The following is an 18,155-nucleotide window of genomic DNA, read 5'->3' on the forward strand; positions in this document are numbered from 1 at the left end:
TCTGAAAACTGACGGTCATACATCCACATCGATCATATTGTTATAATTTTTCATATAAAAACCCATATAGCTCAGTCCAAATGATATTTCATGCAAACTTAGCCATATACTTATACGATGAACCGTCTCCACAGAAAAGCTTTTTATTTTTGTAGACTGAAACATCTCCATTGACTTCCATTCAAACAGAGCAGCTTCTGGGAGCGTATTACAGAAAGTTTATCACTTTATAATCCTGTCTTATTCTTTTGTGACCGTGGCCATTTCAACGAGGACCTGAACCTTCACCTGAAATTGTGTTTGATCGTTTGACATATAAGAGGTCATAGTATTATTAAAACATACTTTACATTTCAGACCTCAAAACCTCACTTGAAAACATTTATTGAAACCAAGCTATACAGAATTTGATCTTTCGACATGAATGTCCTTTGGGGGTTGCTTCTATTTGCTTTAGCTTTTTGAGCATAAAAGTATGATAAAGGAGGACTGGAACGCAGCCCAGTAAGAGCCTTCAAGTTCTCTGACAAAAAAGTCCCACACTCAGTTTTTATTTTTATTTTATTTTTTTATTCTTTTTGTGGCAAAGCAACAAAAAACAGGTTTCCATGCATTGCACATTTATCAGTGTTAAGTCTTTGTGGAAGGAATATTTTTTTCATATAGATTACTCATGTTTCACATTCAATTCATTTTATTTTAAATTAATGCTTACACATAACCAGACCAATCAGCAAATAAGCGCCCATAAATCCGGCCAAACCAGTTTTGATTCCCTAGAATGACTGGTGGAAATTGCTTTGTAGATCCTTAAAATGATTACTACTCAAAACGGTATTATAACTAGAAAGGGGGTTAGCTTTGTCCCCCTCTATAGTGTCTATCCAAGAAACAATGACGCGCGTCATCAGCGTGATTCGCGCTGATTGGTCAAACCAGTGCTTTCACTTTTATGTAAACAACAACAGCGCAGTATACTTGTTTAAATTTATTCGAGAGTATTAACGATATTCCCCTTTTATCTGTGTAAATACTATCATGGAATTTGTTTTCTTTTTTTCTTACTTTGTTTTTACACTAGGCTACTCCTGTATCAGTGACGAGGGTTCCCCGTGGGCGGGTTTTCATACACCAAAAATTCATACACCAACTGTGTCATTCAGTTGTTTTGTTCATTGGGATGTCATTGTAAGGTTTATTTGTATAGCCTATGTAATAAACATATGTCATTAGCAAGATGACGGCGTGTGTGTGCAGCAATAGAGTTTCCTAATTTCATTTTATTTGCACAATACAATGACTATAAAGACGTTCTGTTCTTAATTTTTACTCGCATCAAACTTGTCTTTTCACCTTCTAAATAGAATGTTTAAAGGCACAATATGTAACTCTTTTGCTTAAATAGCAAAAATCACTATATCTATGTTATATATTTTTTAGTTGTATACTTACATTATCCCGACGGTTTCCAACAACTTTCAAACCAGGAGAAATTTGTAATTTAATTCGAAGACACGTCCCGTTTCTTTATTTCCGTTTTGTCGCCATCAATGGCGTCATATCCGCGTTGTCCCTGGTTTCCGCTCGTGCTGCCATAGCAACCAGAGCTATGAACCAGAGCCCTCTGATAGTAACCAAGGTGACAGACGCAGACAAATGTGTAGTTCGCAATGTCTATTTGCACGCTGTTGTTGTTTCGTTCAAACATTATGGACCATGGCAAGCAGACTTTGGATAAAAAAGGAGAACTAAAACGAGAATCAATATCAGCGCGGCGTTTTCGAGATGCCTAGAGCTCCCATAGACAGTATATAACGTAAACGAGAGCTCCACATCCGAGACTTCGACCGCTCCTACATGTACTTTATTAAACAGGTGAGCACATTTACATAAAACTAATCCATGTTATATAGTTCAACAATGATAAAATGTCAGAATATGATCTGTATGTTATTCTAATGTTGATCTAGCTTACTGCTAGTCTCATACAGATAGACTAACACATACATTTCAACACATTCAAATGCAGTTTATTGTGCTAGTGTAATGTTAGACCAAGTGAAACAGCACTGCGTTACCTCACAAGTTTAATTTGTCTAATAAACTGACCTGTGAGTAGTAATTCTGCGTGTAGTTCGGTAGAATGAAATGTCCATATTCCTTTTATATCCGCGGGACTCGCGTCGCGTGTGGAGCTGATAGCTGTCTCTTAGCAATCCCGAACTGCTTCATATCACAGTCATGATAAAAACATTGATGTATTCACTCAACCATAAACATTATTAGATCAGTCGGCTTGACGTTGACGACAAGATCCATAATTCTTAGCAAATGTTGCATCATCAATCTATGCCTTTGCTATTGTAAAGAGGTTAGCGACCCCTAGTGGCGAAAAATTCCATACTGTATGTTTAATACGCCAATAAATTAGGCCTATGTGATTTTTCATTGCACCATTTGTTGTGTGTTCCATTGTTTAAAAAACACAAATTAAATGACATTTTTATTCAAGAATAATTAACAACAATACCACACGTAAAAAAAAAAAAAAACAATAGGCTACCACAAAAAAAAAAAAACTACATAGTAAAGGCATGACCGATATAATTATTATATTGCAATAAATGGATAGCGAATATGGGACAGCGCAATCGACGCGCTTTGTAATAGAGCCTGGTGACGTGACAGTGAGGTAACGAAGCTTAATTTCCACAGGTCACGTGACAGACTCATTTCAAGCAATGCTCCGGAAAACTGGATTACAGCCTCAACGCGTTACACGCATGCTCACTCAACCGAGACACAGAGACAGGAGTAGATCGTGCTCAGATAATCTTTCTAAACTGTTATTTCAAACCTCAGAGCTGTTGGAAGAAAATGTTTAAAGGAAAAACATTAGTTTTTTTCTGGCTGTGCTTTTGCCGTCTGGATGGTGAGTTACAAAGTTTTTTGGTGTTCTGGTAAAAGTTAGTAGAGAACAACAGTAAACTATTTAAATCAGTCAGAAGATGAGCTCTTGCTCTTAATCCCAGATATTACTGAGATGTAGATGTGATCATGAGAAGTTTCCTACTTTGTATTTACTTATGGAACTTATAACACTAAACCAAAATGTAAACTATGCAAAGGTGTGTAAACTCAGATATCTGTGTTTTCCACCCTGCAATTTATTTCCCATGATGCCGTCTATCTTTCTACTTTCTCAAAGTTTGTGATCATTTAGAAACTAACAGTTAAAGCTTCATTAAAACAACTTAAAGTTGAATGTGTGACTGAGAGACTGTTTCTGTGTGTTCTTCAGGAGTGTGTGCTGACACAGATGCAGTGAAGTCAGTGTCAGTGATGGAGGGAGATTCAGTCACTCTAAACTCTAGTCTCACTGAAATACAGAGAGGTGAAGAGATATTCTGGACATTTGGAACTAACAGGAATCTTATAGCTAAAACTGATGGAGTGAACAACATGATCCCTGATGTTCTTGATGAGAGATTCAGAGACAGACTGAAGCTGGACAAGAAGACTGGATCTCTGACCATCATGAACATCACAACTGAACATGCTGGAGTTTATGAAGTTGAGATCAGCAACAGCAGCTCATCGTCTACATACAGATTCACTGTTACTGTCTATGGTGAGTTGAGAAATACAGCTGAGCTCACTCTATTATATATTATATATAATGTAAACTATGTGAAGGTGTGTAAACTCAAATATCTGTTTTTTCCACCCTGCCATTTATTTCCCATGATGCTGTTTCTATCTTTCTACTTTCTCAAAGTTTGTAATCATTTAAAAACTACTTCAGACTTCAGTTAAAGCTTCATTATAACAACCTAATGTTGAATGTGTGACTGAGAGACTGTTTCTGTGTGTTCTTCAGGAGTGTGTGCTGACACAGATGCAGTGAAGTCAGTGTCAGTGACGGAGGGAGATTCAGTCACTCTAAACTCTAGTCTCACTGAAATACAGAAAGGTGATAGGATAATGTGGACATTTGGAACTAACGGGCCTCTAATAGCTAAAACTGATGGAGTGAAAAATATGATCCCTGATGATCTTGATGGGAGATTCAGAGACAGACTGAAGCTGGACAAGAAGACTGGATCTCTGACCATCATGAACATCAGAACTGAAGATGCTGGAGTTTATGAAGTTGAGATCAGCACCAGCAGCTCATCGCCTACATACAGATTCACTGTTACTGTCTATGGTGAGTAGAGAAATATAGCTCACTCTATTATATATTACAGAAGTGGCATTTTATTGTTATAATTCTTCTTGATGCTACAAAGTAAAAATTCATATTTATTTGTGATCTGTGAAATTTCTCTATGACACTGTAATTCCATATTAGAAATATTAATTCATTGGCTACTTAAAACCCTGAAAACTGACGGTCATACATCCACATCGATCATACTGTTATAATTTTTCATATAAAAACCCATATAGCTCAGTCCAAATGATATTTCATGCAAACTTAGCCATATACTTATATGATGAACCGTTTCCACAGAAAAGCTTTTTATTTTTGTAGACTGAAACATCTCCATTGACTTCCATTCAAACAGAGCAGCTTCTGGGAGAGTATTACAGAAAGATTATAACTTTATAATCCTGTCTTATCCTTTTGGTAACCGTGGCCATTTCAACGAGGACCTGAACGTTCACCTGAAATTGTGTTTGATCGTTTGACATATAAGAGGTCATTGTATTATTAAAACATACTTACATTTCAGACCTCAAAACCTCACTTGAAAACATTTATTGAAACCAAGCTACAGCATTGTGACGTTATAATGTGGACATTATCCTGTCTCTCGTGAAGCCGACACAAAAGGACTTAAACTGCAGTTCATCGACTGGCCGCTAGAGACCGGCTCCAAAACAGAGTCAATCTCATATAATCCCATGTTAATACGCCCAACTTTACAGCAGAAAAAAAATATGTTTACAGCCTGGTGCAAAAAGTGGTATTGGTCTATATAGCTAATTTTGCCCTTCATGACAACTGTGAGGGGGGTTATTTTTTTTTTAAATTCAACATTATAACTCATCCTTTTAAATTATATTAAGCCTTAAAGTTCTGCATAATTAAGGGCGTGGCCACTTGAGTGACAGGTGGATTCCGCTGATCTCAGTAGCCGTTTGTCAACTGTCTGTTAGCGTCACGTTACCTCATAATCCCGCCTCTTTGCCCATGTTTCCCTGTTTCCCTTTCCCTGTTTTTACGGGTTTTCCTGCAGTTGCAATTGAACAGAACTGCCACATTGTCTTATATTTCAACATCAGCACTTGTGTTCTTTTTCTTTATTTATATTCTCTAGTCTTGTGTTTTCCATCTTGTTTGTCAGGTCCTGACAAAACCGATTAAGAATTGTACGAGAGGGGGACGGAGCAAGAGTCGGACACAAGTATGTTTTCTCCACACTTCCTTTTTGATCTATTTATAGGTTTCACCACATACATTACAGTTTATTTATCAATGCACGTTGTTCTGAAGGGTGATGTCTTCCAGTATATCCCTCTACTGATTTCTCTCACTAAAATGATTATGCAGTCATTTGTTTAAACACATGAATTTGTTTTAGAAAAATATTTTGTAAAATTGTCATTAACTTTCACCAGTATGGAAGAATCCCTGTATTATTAATAGAGGAATAAGTCTTTCACATCTCCACATTAGGTGTGTTCATACAGAGAATATATCTATGAAAATGATATAAACACATTAATGCCTGTTCTCTTAATCTCTTCCAGGTTCAGGTCCGTCTGCTGGTGCTGTAGCAGGAATAGTTGTTGCTGTTCTCCTGCATTTGGCTCTCTGAATTTACTAGAAGAATGGGGGAAAAAAAACAGTAGAATACAAACACTCAATTCAGCGGATGCAAAATAATGGCTTTTTTGTGTATAATCACAATTTACTGTCATTGGGCCTCAGAGGTTGAAATGTTCTTTCAAACAATGTTCCAAAAAATATGTTTGTGTTGCTCTTGTTTCTCTGTGGGACCCCCTCTCTCGTTACGCTTTTACCGCCTCGTCTCAGCCGCCTTTATCAAACTGGCACAGCACTTACTCGCCGTATAGGTAGAAAATGCATGATTTGACTTGTTAAACATGAAGAGGACTTATCCGTCTGGCATGGCCGCTCGCTCTAATGTTAATGTAGATAAACGTTTGCTATTATTATGCACATATCCAAGTGTTTGTTGCAGAGTGTGGAGCGTTCCTTCTGCGTGACATGGAGACGCCGGCGCGATCACTTGCATTTTCAGTGAGAAAATTCGTTTGAACAGCATACACACGCTCGGACATTTGACTGCACATCTCTTTTTTGACATTGTTGATACTGCTTTCAATCGGAAATGCAACGGACCGGTCTACGGGACTAAGTTGAGCTGTTTACACTCACATACAATAAAAGAGGCTGCACAGCAACAGGAAATAGAAATGATCTAAAAAAAAACTGCCTATGTTTACGGTTTAACCCTTCACCGGGGCGGGTCTAAATAAGTCTGACTTCTTCCCACTCCGTTTCGAGCAATTGATTGATTTATGTTGTTAAAGTAAGGTGAATTTACCTTGTTCCAATGCTTCTTTAGTGCCTTTGTTATATGTCACTATATTGCTTGAAATAAAGTCATTTTTATGAAAATAAAAGAGGCAGAGTGGTGTTTTATAACATATTTTGTGTTATTGTAGCCTAATTATACATAACGAGATAACTGGAGTAGCCAGAGCGAGCTGAGTGACGTGATCAAGAACACTGTTGTTCCACTTGCAGAATTACCGGGCTTGCGTCCTCCCGTCCTCGGGAGTTTGTCGTCCTGAGTACAACTTGGTAAGTCCGAACTACTAAGGCACAAGTATGAAATTTGCACAATTGGTATTGAGAAACGGTGCTGAGTTGACAGAGAACATTTATACCGAGCTTTGGGAGACCGCGCTGAACCTGATCTAAACCAGGGCCCTGTATCATGATGGTAGCTGAACAAACTCAGGGTTATAGGATTAGTTTTGAGTTGACAAAACCAAACCAATCCAACCAGGCTTTGTTGGTACCATGATGCTGATCATCAACTTTCTCTGTCAACTCAGGCTTTGATCCTGAGTTTAGGAGTTTAGGTGTGACATCAGTAGCGAACAGCCAATCACATGCTGAGAAAGAGTGAAACTGAGATTAATTTCTCTTGAGAGGAGCAGCGTGATTCACTACAGAATATTACGAGATTGAAAAATATAACGAATTTAGAAAAATGTACACAGCAGGAAGAAAATAGCTGTCTATGAAACACAACAACTAAAAGAAAAAGCCTCGCTACTGTATATCAGTGCAAGTGAAGTTAGTTTATACAGTTGATAAAGGTATAGAGAGAATTGAACATTTAAGCTCACATGTAATCATTTTATAGCTTTATCTATTGATTCTAGCATATATATATATATATATATATATATATATATATATTACCTTCATACATTTTTTCATTTAAACTCTGCGTAATTATAATTGATGAACAAAAATTGCACGTGTGATTGATTAAGGGTAGCCTACAATAATTACATAAATAATATCCAAATCATAAAAAAATTATTATTCTAAATAAGCATTACTAAAAGCCAGGGCCCGTATTCATAAAGATTCTAAGAATCCTCTCAGAAAACTCTTAATTTAGCTTAAAAACTTTTACGTAGGAGTCTTAGCTTAAGAGCGATTCGGGACCGATCTGAGAGCAACTCTGAGTAAGGAAAAGACAAAAACTTTCATCTTAGTGAGGAGGCGGGGTTGACCCCGTTGCTATGTATGACACAATCTTTTGAAGACTGTGATTGGTTGGTTGTCCAAGAAGGGGAAAAAAGTGATTTTAAGTATAGGGTCTATTCTAAGCCTTCACTTTGAAATTACATGCGTATTTTTTCCTGTTTGACCGTTCTCACACACACACATTATATATATAAATCCTTATTTTATTAACCATGCTGTTAATTTCCTATAAGGTATTTGCTTGGCTTAGAATGATAAAAATTGTTCCACTCTTTCCAATTACACTGATTGTTGGCATGTCTATATAAATGGTGGTTTGAAATGTTGGTTTTAATGCATCAAACATCAATGCATTTCCCAGTTGCCAAATATCGTAATGTAGTGATTACTTTAATTTCAGGCGCTATGGCATTTCTGCGCTGTGTTGGAGATATTAGCGTGTCTCTAAAAAGATCAGTCACAAACATGATCCCTGCACGATCTAATCTATAGCGTCTTATTAACTCACTGTCATCCATTGTCTGCAACACATTTCTTCTCCCTCTTCATCTTTCTGCCATTTTCTCCTCTGCTAAAGAAACTCTTAAGCCTCTTAAAAGTCCTCGTCCGTGCTCCTAACAATTTTGACCTTAAGACCTCTTTTAAGGGTTAAGATGCTTTCTGAATTACTTTTTTCTTTACTAGGATTTTTTCTTTAAATTTAAGAGTAAACGCCCACATTTCTAAGAATTTTCTTAGAATTTTGTCACTAGGAGCTACTCTTTGCATTAAGATTCTTTATGAATACGGGCCCAGAAGTTTTGTCTTTAAAAATAAAATTTAAAAATAATTTGCTATGTTGTGACCTTTAATTTGGAGTAGAAACAGTTGAAGTGACTTTATCGCATCAGACATGTGACACTTTGCTCACAGCTGATTGGTCCAAGTTCAATTTGCAACCTCTAATCTGAAACAGCACCTGACCCGGACCAGGTTAGCAGTGGAGCGTAAGTTACTATGGCGATAAACATGCTAAAAGCCAAACCACTTTCATGGTGCCTAAAACCCAGGACTGGCGCAAACTTAACTGAAACATATCGGGCTAGCCACCTAAACCAGCTTCATGGTATAGGCCCCAGGTTGGATTTATCTGGATTTGTCAAGTCTAAATCTACTCTGAAACTCAGAGTTTGTTCAGCTAGCTTTGGCCACAGCTTGTGATTTTCAAGCAGTCCTGAAGAGCTTGGTGAGCTGGTTTAGTTGTGTTTGATTAGAGTTGGAGCTGAACTCTGCGGGACAGTGGGTCATGAAGACCTGGGCCCGTATTCATAAAGAATCTTAATGCAAAGAGTAGCTCCTAGTGACAAAATTCTAAGAATATTCTTAGAAATGTGGGCGTTTACTCTTAAAATTAAAGAAAAACTCCTAGTAAAGAAAAAAGTAATTCAGAAAGCATCTTAACCCTTAAAAGAGGTCTTAAGGTCAAAATTGTTAGGAGCACGGACGAGGACTTTTAAGAGGCTTAAGAGTTTCTTTAGCAGAGGAGAACATGGCAGAAAGACGAAGAGGGAGAAGAAATGTGTTGCAGACAATGGATGACAGTGAGTTAATAAGACGCTATAGATTAGATCGTGCAGGGATCATGTTTGTGACTGATTAGAGACACGCTAATATCTCCGACACAGCGCAGAAATGCCATAGCGCCTGAAATGAAAGTAATCACTACATTACGATATTTGGCAACTGGGAAAATTCCATGTTTGATGCATTAAAACCAACATTCAAACCACCATTTATATAGACATGCCAACAATCAGTGTAATTGGAAAGAGTGGAACAATTTTTATCATTCTAAGCAATCAAATACCTTATAGGAAATTAACAGCATGGTTAATAAAATAAGGATTTATATATATAATGTGTGTGTGTGAGAACGGTCAAACAGGAAAAAATACGCATGTAATTTCAAAGTGAAGGCTTAGAATAGACCCTATACTTAAAATCACTTTTTTCCCCTTCTTGGACAACCAACCAATCACAGTCTTCAAAAGATTGTGTCATACATAGCAACGGGGTCAACCCCGCCTCCTCACTAAGATGAAAGTTTTTGTATTTTCCTTACTCAGAGTTGCTCTCAGATCGGTCCCGAATCGCTCTTAAGCTAAGACTCCTACGTAAAAGTTTTTAAGCTAAATTAAGAGTTTTCTGAGAGGATTCTTAGAATCTTTATGAATACGGGCCCTGCACTTTAGTGTTCTGTTGTTTCTCTTCCAGCTTTCTCCACCTTAACAAAAGGTTCTGTAGGGTTCTATATAGAACACTAGGGTTTTTGACTTGATTCTAAAGAACCATTTATGACAAAAAAGGTTGAATGATTGCATAGTGTCTTGTTTAATGGGTTTTTTTTTTTTCATTTTTTTCAAGAATGTAAATGCTGCGCAGACCGATCGGCAGGTGACTTGAAGCCGTGCGTGCCGGTTAGAAATTTTGTCCGACTTGAGACAGCAGGACAGCCCAGAGACCAGACATGGAGTTTCCAGAGAGATTGTCTCTATAAGAGAGCAGGTCCTCTTTCAGAGGAATGGGCCAAGAAGGGTGTCATGAGGAGCATGAGTTCGGGGAACCAGGTCCGGTTGGGCCAATATGGTGCAACTAACAACTCATCCTCCCTGATTTTGCAAAGAGACTGTGCAAGACGGGGAAACGCATACTTGTGCAGGCTCCGGGGCCAGCTGTGTGTGTGCCAGTGCATCCGTATTTTATATGAAAAAGTGAATTATTGTATTTTATCCAAATATTATAATTTGTCTTGTGTGTGTATATATATATGAATAATCATAATCATAAAGCCTGTGGTAAACACGACTTGACCATACTATAATGTTTTGTTCTACAACACAAATTACAGATATCCATAGTGAAACCGTGAATTTATATGTTCATTTTCGAAAACCTATGTTTTTCATAAGTATCTAAGACAGTTAAGTGTGTGAGTAAGAAAGTGTGTGCATTAACATTGTCTCGTGTGAAGTGTCACAGGGAATTGTGGGAATGTCAATTTACGTTTTTTCACTGTAAATGATACAATGAGTTGTTTTTTCACTTTCAAAAACTGTAAATTTAACGGTATGTTACAGTAAAATTACATTAAATGTACCGTTAGATCTATCACAGTTATTTACCGTATATAGTACGGAAACTTTCTGTTAACCAATTAACAGTTTTTCACTGTAGCATTTTTACAGTCTTTTACCGTTAAAATTACGATCATTTTTTTAAAATATATAGCTATCATTAAACACCATAAAAACATTTCAATTGAATTATTGATATGTTCTGACTGTTGTCTCATCTTATGAAGATTTAAAACTACATCATCACTCTGAAAATGAATGAAATAATGACCACAACCAATATATCAGCTAATAATCTTTTATTCTGTCTCTTATTTGACCATGTGTAACCATGATACACAATGATGATCATTGATACAAATGGATGATCCATTATGATACACAACAACAATTATTCAATATTATTTAGAGGTCATAAAGATTCATAAACTTGTTCTTAATGGGGATTTAATTAGGGGCACTTCCGACTACTTGGTCAAACATTTTATAGATGAACTAGTGAATATAGATTTCTAAATCTTTCCAAAATAGTCTTGAGTAGATACAGTGATAAAAACAGAAATATTTTATATGAAATGTTGACTTTCTCTAAAACATGCTTAACTGGATAAATTCAATGTTATCGGTTTTGTTTTCTCCTGTTATCCTCTTGCAGCTCTGACGTCATTGACCAGAAGAACAGCAGCGGCCGCAGAAGCCACGCCCATCAGCGCAGTGACGACCAATCGCAGCACAGCTTCAACTGAATCACAACAGGGGGCGTGGCCTTCTGGAGAAACAAATGAGCAATGATAAAACAGAGTTGAGATTTTCAACAAGTTGATTTTTATTCTCTGTCAGAGGCTCGGATATCCTCAAAAGATATCTACAAAAACTCAAACCTGTTGTTTAGAATGACATGAGTAAGTTAGTTTCATTTTTAGATTAATATTTCTTAAATGCATTCCTGGCACTAAATCAGCAAAAAAGCTCATATGACCATTGATGTACCTGCACATGTCTGACAGAGTTCAGTGATGTTAACATGTTCACATTTTGGCAATCCTGATGTGTCTAAATGTTAAAGTGGATTGTGGGATTTCACAGAGTGTGTGTGCAAAGACATTTGTTCACACACATAGAAGTCTACTTATTATAGGTGACTTTGAGCTTGTCTTTTTAAGAAGTCACTCATACATTTGGGCAGTCTTGTTATAGTTCTGAGAGAAACAAAGCCTTTTGAAACTTTAAATCCACTGAACCAATTGTTTTGTAAAATGATTCACTGTTTCCAAGCGCATGAAGAATGTGAAGAATGGCGTGTATTCAATCCAAGCTTAAAAGAGCTGTATGTAAATAATGAATACACAAATCAAGTACTTGCTGGGTCTAACATCATTATGAAAGTCAGTAGTGATGGATGCAGATACATAATATGTAATGTGTGTTAACAAACAATAAAAACAGACGTCACATGGGCTAAATACATAACATCGTAAAATGAACACGCATACATAGTTTTATATCATTTGTAAAGGCAGGGAAGAATCCAAGTGGAAAAATTGCATTTGTGTGTTTTTACCTTAAACTCTTTGAGATGATGATATGAACATGCCCACATTCAAGCATTTACAGCTCAGCTTTAACAGCAGATTTAGTTCACAAAGTCATGACCTAAATATTAATAAATCCTAAAATTCATCATTTGTTTTTGATATTTCAACTCAAATGAAATGCTTTATAGAAAACACTAATAAAAACGAATGCTTTGGCATAATAACTCTTGTTAGATTTGTGTTGGTCAGATGAAGTTCAGGCGAAGTGTGAGCATTGAAACATCTGCAACTAAGATCAAATTTAGTCTTATTTATTCATATTATTCATATTATTCAAAATACAGTACAGTACAGTACAAAATACAAATTAACATTTGTTAATTACCTGCAAATGTTTATTCAGACTAAACCTATCTGTGTCTTTATGCTTTTATATATTTGTTATTCTTAAATGTCATTATGTGTCTTGTTATATTTATATTTGTGGACTGGAAGCTTCAATACCAAGATCAATTCCTTGTGTGTTCAAACACACCTGGCAATAAAACTCTTTCTGATGATTCAATAAACCTCATGTTAAATGTGTGAAACTCACTCCACATTTACATCATTTAGCAGATGTTTTTCTCCACATCAACAGATGAGCTTCACAAGCACTTTGAAGACCCTTGCTCCAACACAGCTCAACAGAGCAGGTTAAGGTTCAGGAAAGAGACTTTTCATATATATATATTTTTCTATTTGGATAAACCAGCTATTTTAAGACCAGCTACATTGTGCAGGACAATATTAGCACTATCCTCCAGACAATAGTACACATGTAAGACAGATACATTTACTACTATTATACTATGCAAATGTTGATTTTCTTGAAGAAAAACAAAAAAATCAAAGAATCTTGGCACATGTTGCATCATGGGATTGTAATTCATTCCTTCATAAATATATTACATGACACATATTTGTATTTGCAGCATTTAGTTGCTGCATACAATTATGAAACGAAATAGAATAGTAATATCACATAAATTACTAATAAAAAATGAAAAGAGTGTAATTAACAAAGAAATGTAAAATGGATGTTATTAAAGAATAAAATGAAGTATTATCGTTGTGGCCACTAGATGGCCCAATACACCAGATTAATCTAATAAATCTTTTCTGGTCCAGTTCAGAGAGAGCATTGGTAACCAAAGCTTTGTTTCTCCAACACTTATATCACATTTATGATTTTAGCAGATGTTTTTATCCAAAGCGGATTACAAAAGAGGAACAAATGCATTCATCAACAATCGTTGCAGTTCACAATGCCTAGTTTATTAGACAAGTATAAAGAAGAAGAGAAGTTTGAGCAAGCCTGTGTCCCATGTGCTCTTTCTTTGAGATATTTCTTAGCAGAAAATACAATACAATCACATACTCCTCATATTTTGATTGTTTAATCAAACCTGAAGTGTTATTAAAAGCAAATATTGTGCAAACATCCCCTCCAGACATCACTTTTAACCACAACTGTATCAGTCCCTGAACAGAGGTCAAAGAACCGTCCATATCAACAGAGGCTCACGGTTTAGCTGGTTAGCATAGCCTTAAAAAAGACTGTAATTATAAACTTTTGCAGGCAAAAAGCATCTCTTTCCAATAATGACTATATAAAAGCAGTAAAGTTTCTTGGAGGCTTTTAATAGTTTTGTCATTGACAGACCAACATATGATATATATATATTTTAAATGATAACAATAACTTCCTATTTCGCTAGAGCTGGAAATAACTTCTACTGAAACTTGCTTATCTGCAAGCTCACAGCATTAATATGCAAATCATGGAATAGAGATGCATATGCAGCTGAACATCAATCTTATCTTTTCACGTAGGCCTACTTATAGTATACTGTATGATGTACAGTATATCAATATTTCACATTCACAGATCTCACACAGAGTTTTTTTGTCAGACATTAGCATTCACTGATTCTGTTCTTTTTTTACACTGTAAAACTGTTTCTCATAAAGATGAAGTTAAACTGTGGAAGTCACTTCAACCCCACACAATTCACAGAAACACACACTCACGCTATTTACGCCTCAACACATGCAAACACAAAAGCACATTAACCACAAACGTCCAGTGGTAAACACGTTCTCATACACACACTCTCTAACCAACAGATGAAACTACATTCATATTCCATATCTGAAAATTAGGCCTTCTGTAGTTTGAGCTGTAGAATACAATACTGTAAAATACATAAAAAATATCATGAAATTAAATGTGCTGTCATTCTGCAGATTTTATTCATTCTGTGCTATTCATTCTGCAGTGCCCCATTGTGCTATTTTAAAGGTTTCTATATAGGTTTGTTTTGGAGTCTGCAACAATAGATTTACAAGCATCCAATGTAAAAAAAAAAATGACCTGATTGGTCAGATAGCTCAGTCTGTTGTGATTGGTCTACTCTGCTTAAGTTTTGAATTAAATTGATTTACTAAATTAAAGTTGAAACTCCACTCTCCTCCCAAAAATCCTCAAAAAAGTATTTTGGCGCCTCAATGACTACTTCACTCAGAGAAGCTGTCAATCACAGCTGTCAATCATGACGTCACACCCCCGTTTTAAATCAACATCAAATAACTAACTAAAACTAAACTTATTTAAAAGATGAACATTTGAACTTACATCAGTGTGATAAAATGAGTTTTTTTCGTGTCTGTGTAAACTACCAAAACATGAATTTGTGAAACCGGTGACATCATGTGCATGTATATTATGTGTCCAGTCTTTAGAAGGTTTAGTTTTTCTTTACAAACATTTCCAACTACTGGCCTGGCAGCAGAATACATTGCTGTATACATTTTTGACAATGGTGTCATTTATACGTGAAAAACAAAATATTCAGATTTTATTATATCATTGATGTGTAACGTATCCTCAGTGTGCAAAAATAAAAAGCTTTTGTGTGGAGATACAGTAGTTCATCATATTTGCACCTGGCCATTGCTTGCATGACTTTCATTTCTGAGTGAGCTTTATGAGTTTATAACACTATGACAGTATGACAGGTGTGAAAGGGACAAATTATCGACACTACAAAAGTTAGAGGCTTTTCTCATGGTCAGTTTTCAGTGTTTTTAGAAGCCTTTATGGATTAATATTTAAAATGGAAATACAGTGTCATGGAGAAATTTCAAAGATCACAAATAATAATAAAAAATATATATATAGTTTTTTTGTAGTATTGAGAAGAATTATGGCAATAAAATGGCACTTCTGTAGTATATAAGTGAGCTGTAATTCTCTACTCACCATAGACAGTAACAGTGAATGTGGTCTTGCTTCCTCTGATGGTCACTTCATAAAGTCCAGAGTCTGTGATACTGATATTCATGATGGTCAGAGATCCAGTCTGATCATCCGCCTTCAGTCTGTCTCTGAATCTCCCATCAGTGCCGTCAGATATGAAGATCTCATCAAGCTCTCTATTGATTCTGGCTATTAGAGGCCCGTTAGTTCCAAACCTCCAGTCAATCACATCATCATCCTTTAGTTCAGTACCAGAGTTTAGAGTGACTGAATCTCCCTCCATCACTGACACTGACTTCACACCTGGAGAACACACAGTTTACAATTTAGTTACCTTTTTCCCAATTTAAGTTGGTTTAATAAAGCTTTATTTGAAGTTTGAAGTTGTTTTGAAGTGACTACAGACTTTGGAACAATAGAAAGACTGGCCATCTTTTCCATTACTGTGTCAGGGTTTAACAGTTGAATGGGTATGACGTTGCAACTGGCTCCGCAGTCTAGTTTAAATTTTACTGGCCTCTCACCTATCAGCATGGTTGCAAACAGTTGTTTTTCATGTTTGTCCTCTTGTGAACTAAGGCTTAGGATTTCTTGATACGGTTCTTCTTCCATTTCTGCAACACTGTGTATTCCTTTTACACCCTCCATGATCGGCCCTCGTCTCTCGCAGTTGCTTTCTCGATAGCAAACTTAACTTAATCTTTAACTTTTATCTCGTACTTTACCGCTGCCACCATGTTATATGCTTGGTTCACTCTGTAAATCACTTTATTTTCTACAAATAAAGAATTTCACAACCGCATGCTTCTCACAGTGCTTCCACTTTACTTCATGTGTTCGCGCATCTCAAATGACGTCACATACACATTTAACCATACATGGTCTGTCACATCCTTCTAACAATATATAACAATATGTAACATATTGTAACAAGATAATCATGTGTTTTTCACAGTCTGCTGAAGGAAGTTTTAATACAGAGCATCAGTCACATGACATGATGATGGTGGTTAGTTTTTGTCATGATACAGGCTAGTTGTTGCAACAAAGCTTGTTACTAGAAAAGCGTCACTGTTTTAGAAAAAAATATGCTAAAAGAAAATGTTATTACATTTAGTTAGAAACCCCTCAAAATGGATGAAAAAAAAACTTCACTTGTATAAATTCTTAAAATTATTCATTTGTTTTTGTCGTTGACAGACCAACATATATATATATATATATTTTTTTAATATATATATATTTTTTATGACAACAAGAATAGTGGAAACTTCTTAGAAATAACTTCTAACTGTCGCTAGAGCTGGAAATAACTTGTACTGAAACTTGCTTATCTGCAAGCTCACAGCATTAATATGCAAATCATGGTAAACATCAATCTTATACTTCACATACACATAGTAAATGATATACAGTATATTAATATTTCACATTCACAGATCTCACAGAGAGAATTTCTTTCTTTTTTTTTTTGGTCAAACATTAGCATTCACTGATTCTGTACTTTTTTCACAGTAAAACTGTTTCTCATAAAGATGAAGTTAAATTGTGGAAGTCACTTCAACCCCACACGATTCGAGACATGCAAACACAAAAGCACATTAACCACAAACGTCCAGTGATGAAACACATTCTCATGCACACACTCTCTAACCAACAGATGAAACTACATTCATATTCCATATCTGAAAATGAGGCCTTCTGCAGTTTGAGCTGTAGAATACAATACTGTAAAAATACATTTAAAAAATCATGAAATTAAATGTGCTGTCATTCTGCAAATTGTATTTCTTAAAGTGCCCTGTTATGCTATTTTTAACGTTCCAAATTTAGTTTGAGTTTCACTCACACACAGACATCAGGTATCAGCACGGTGACATGCTTCATGCCGCAATGCATTCTGGGAGCCATCATCTTGAGAGATTTAATATCTTCTTTTATCTTCAGCTGATTTCTAAGATCAAGATCTAAGGCTGTGGCTAGAAGTCAGTTTTAGTTCTTGTGTTTTGCTTTTTTCTGTTCTTGTCTTCTTCTGATTCTCCTTGTTATCATCAGCTATCTTCAATAATGCTCAGTCATCACTCAAGTAATCACTTAATTATCTCATTAACTCCAACATTGATTAAATGTTACATTTAACAGCCTGTAGTGTTCACACTGAGCAGTGTTCATTTCATCTGGACTAACACATGTGGGGCCAACATGGAAACTGAGGACAAAACTGGCAGGGACCGAGTTAGATAAACCAGGTCAAGCCTGTCTGGGCTGACTGGGTCCAGTTCTACTCACACCATTCCAACCAGGATTCAAACTGGTGTTTCCAGCATGGGAAGCGGGCATGCTAACAAGAATGCTAAAGCCTCCAGCATTAGTCGCTAGTGCTGATCTTGAGGTCAGGAGGTTGAGCTTTACCTGATCAACTCTTACTACTGTAGCTTGCT

General features: G+C 36.2%; 3 protein-coding genes across 4 annotated transcripts in view; 1 reads left to right on the plus strand and 2 right to left on the minus strand.

Moving 5' to 3' along the window:
- LOC311084841 (uncharacterized protein) overlaps positions 1-18,155 on the minus strand; it is a 334,198-nt gene that overhangs the window by 153,546 nt on the left and 162,497 nt on the right. The gene's annotated exons all lie outside the window — the stretch shown is intronic.
- The window catches only part of LOC311084840 (contactin-4-like), a 58,687-nt gene that overhangs the window by 1,011 nt on the left and 39,521 nt on the right, over positions 1-18,155 (plus strand). The window contains exons 1-3 of one of the 2 annotated variants that reach the window (XM_084117116.1): positions 2,765-2,932; positions 3,302-3,631; positions 3,881-4,210. In XM_084117116.1, the coding sequence (XP_083973242.1) occupies positions 2,878-2,932; positions 3,302-3,631; positions 3,881-4,210 (715 nt within the window). In that variant the 5' untranslated portion in view covers positions 2,765-2,877. Of the gene's footprint in view, positions 1-2,764; positions 2,933-3,301; positions 3,632-3,880; positions 4,211-18,155 lie in introns of those variants that run through there. The other variant, XM_084117115.1, reaches the window with a different exon arrangement.
- Positions 11,164-16,562, minus strand: LOC311084879 (uncharacterized protein). Its single transcript, XM_084117180.1, has 3 exons — positions 16,239-16,562; positions 15,718-16,017; positions 11,164-11,647 (listed from the first exon to the last, which is right to left on the minus strand). The coding sequence occupies exons 1-3, from the start codon at positions 16,360-16,362 to the stop codon at positions 11,520-11,522; spliced, it is 552 nt and encodes a 183-aa protein (XP_083973306.1). The 5' UTR covers positions 16,363-16,562; the 3' UTR covers positions 11,164-11,519.

Source organism: Abramis brama, assembly GCF_963993115.1.
Source record: "Abramis brama genome assembly, chromosome: 6".
Taxonomy (NCBI): Eukaryota; Metazoa; Chordata; class Actinopteri; order Cypriniformes; family Leuciscidae; genus Abramis; species Abramis brama.

Bases quoted from the DNA above. Each gene is read 5' to 3' on its own strand.
- LOC311084879 (XM_084117180.1), bottom strand. From the start codon at position 16,362: ATGGAGGGTGTAAAAGGAATACACAGTGTTGCAGAAATGGAAGAAGAA. The intron at 16,018-16,238 runs GTGAGAGGCCAG...TGTGTTCTCCAG, and splicing joins GTTTGCAACCATGCTGATAG to GTGTGAAGTCAGTGTCAGTG. The intron at 11,648-15,717 runs GTGAGTAGAGAA...TTGTTTCTCCAG, and splicing joins ATTCACTGTTACTGTCTATG to AAGGCCACGCCCCCTGTTGT.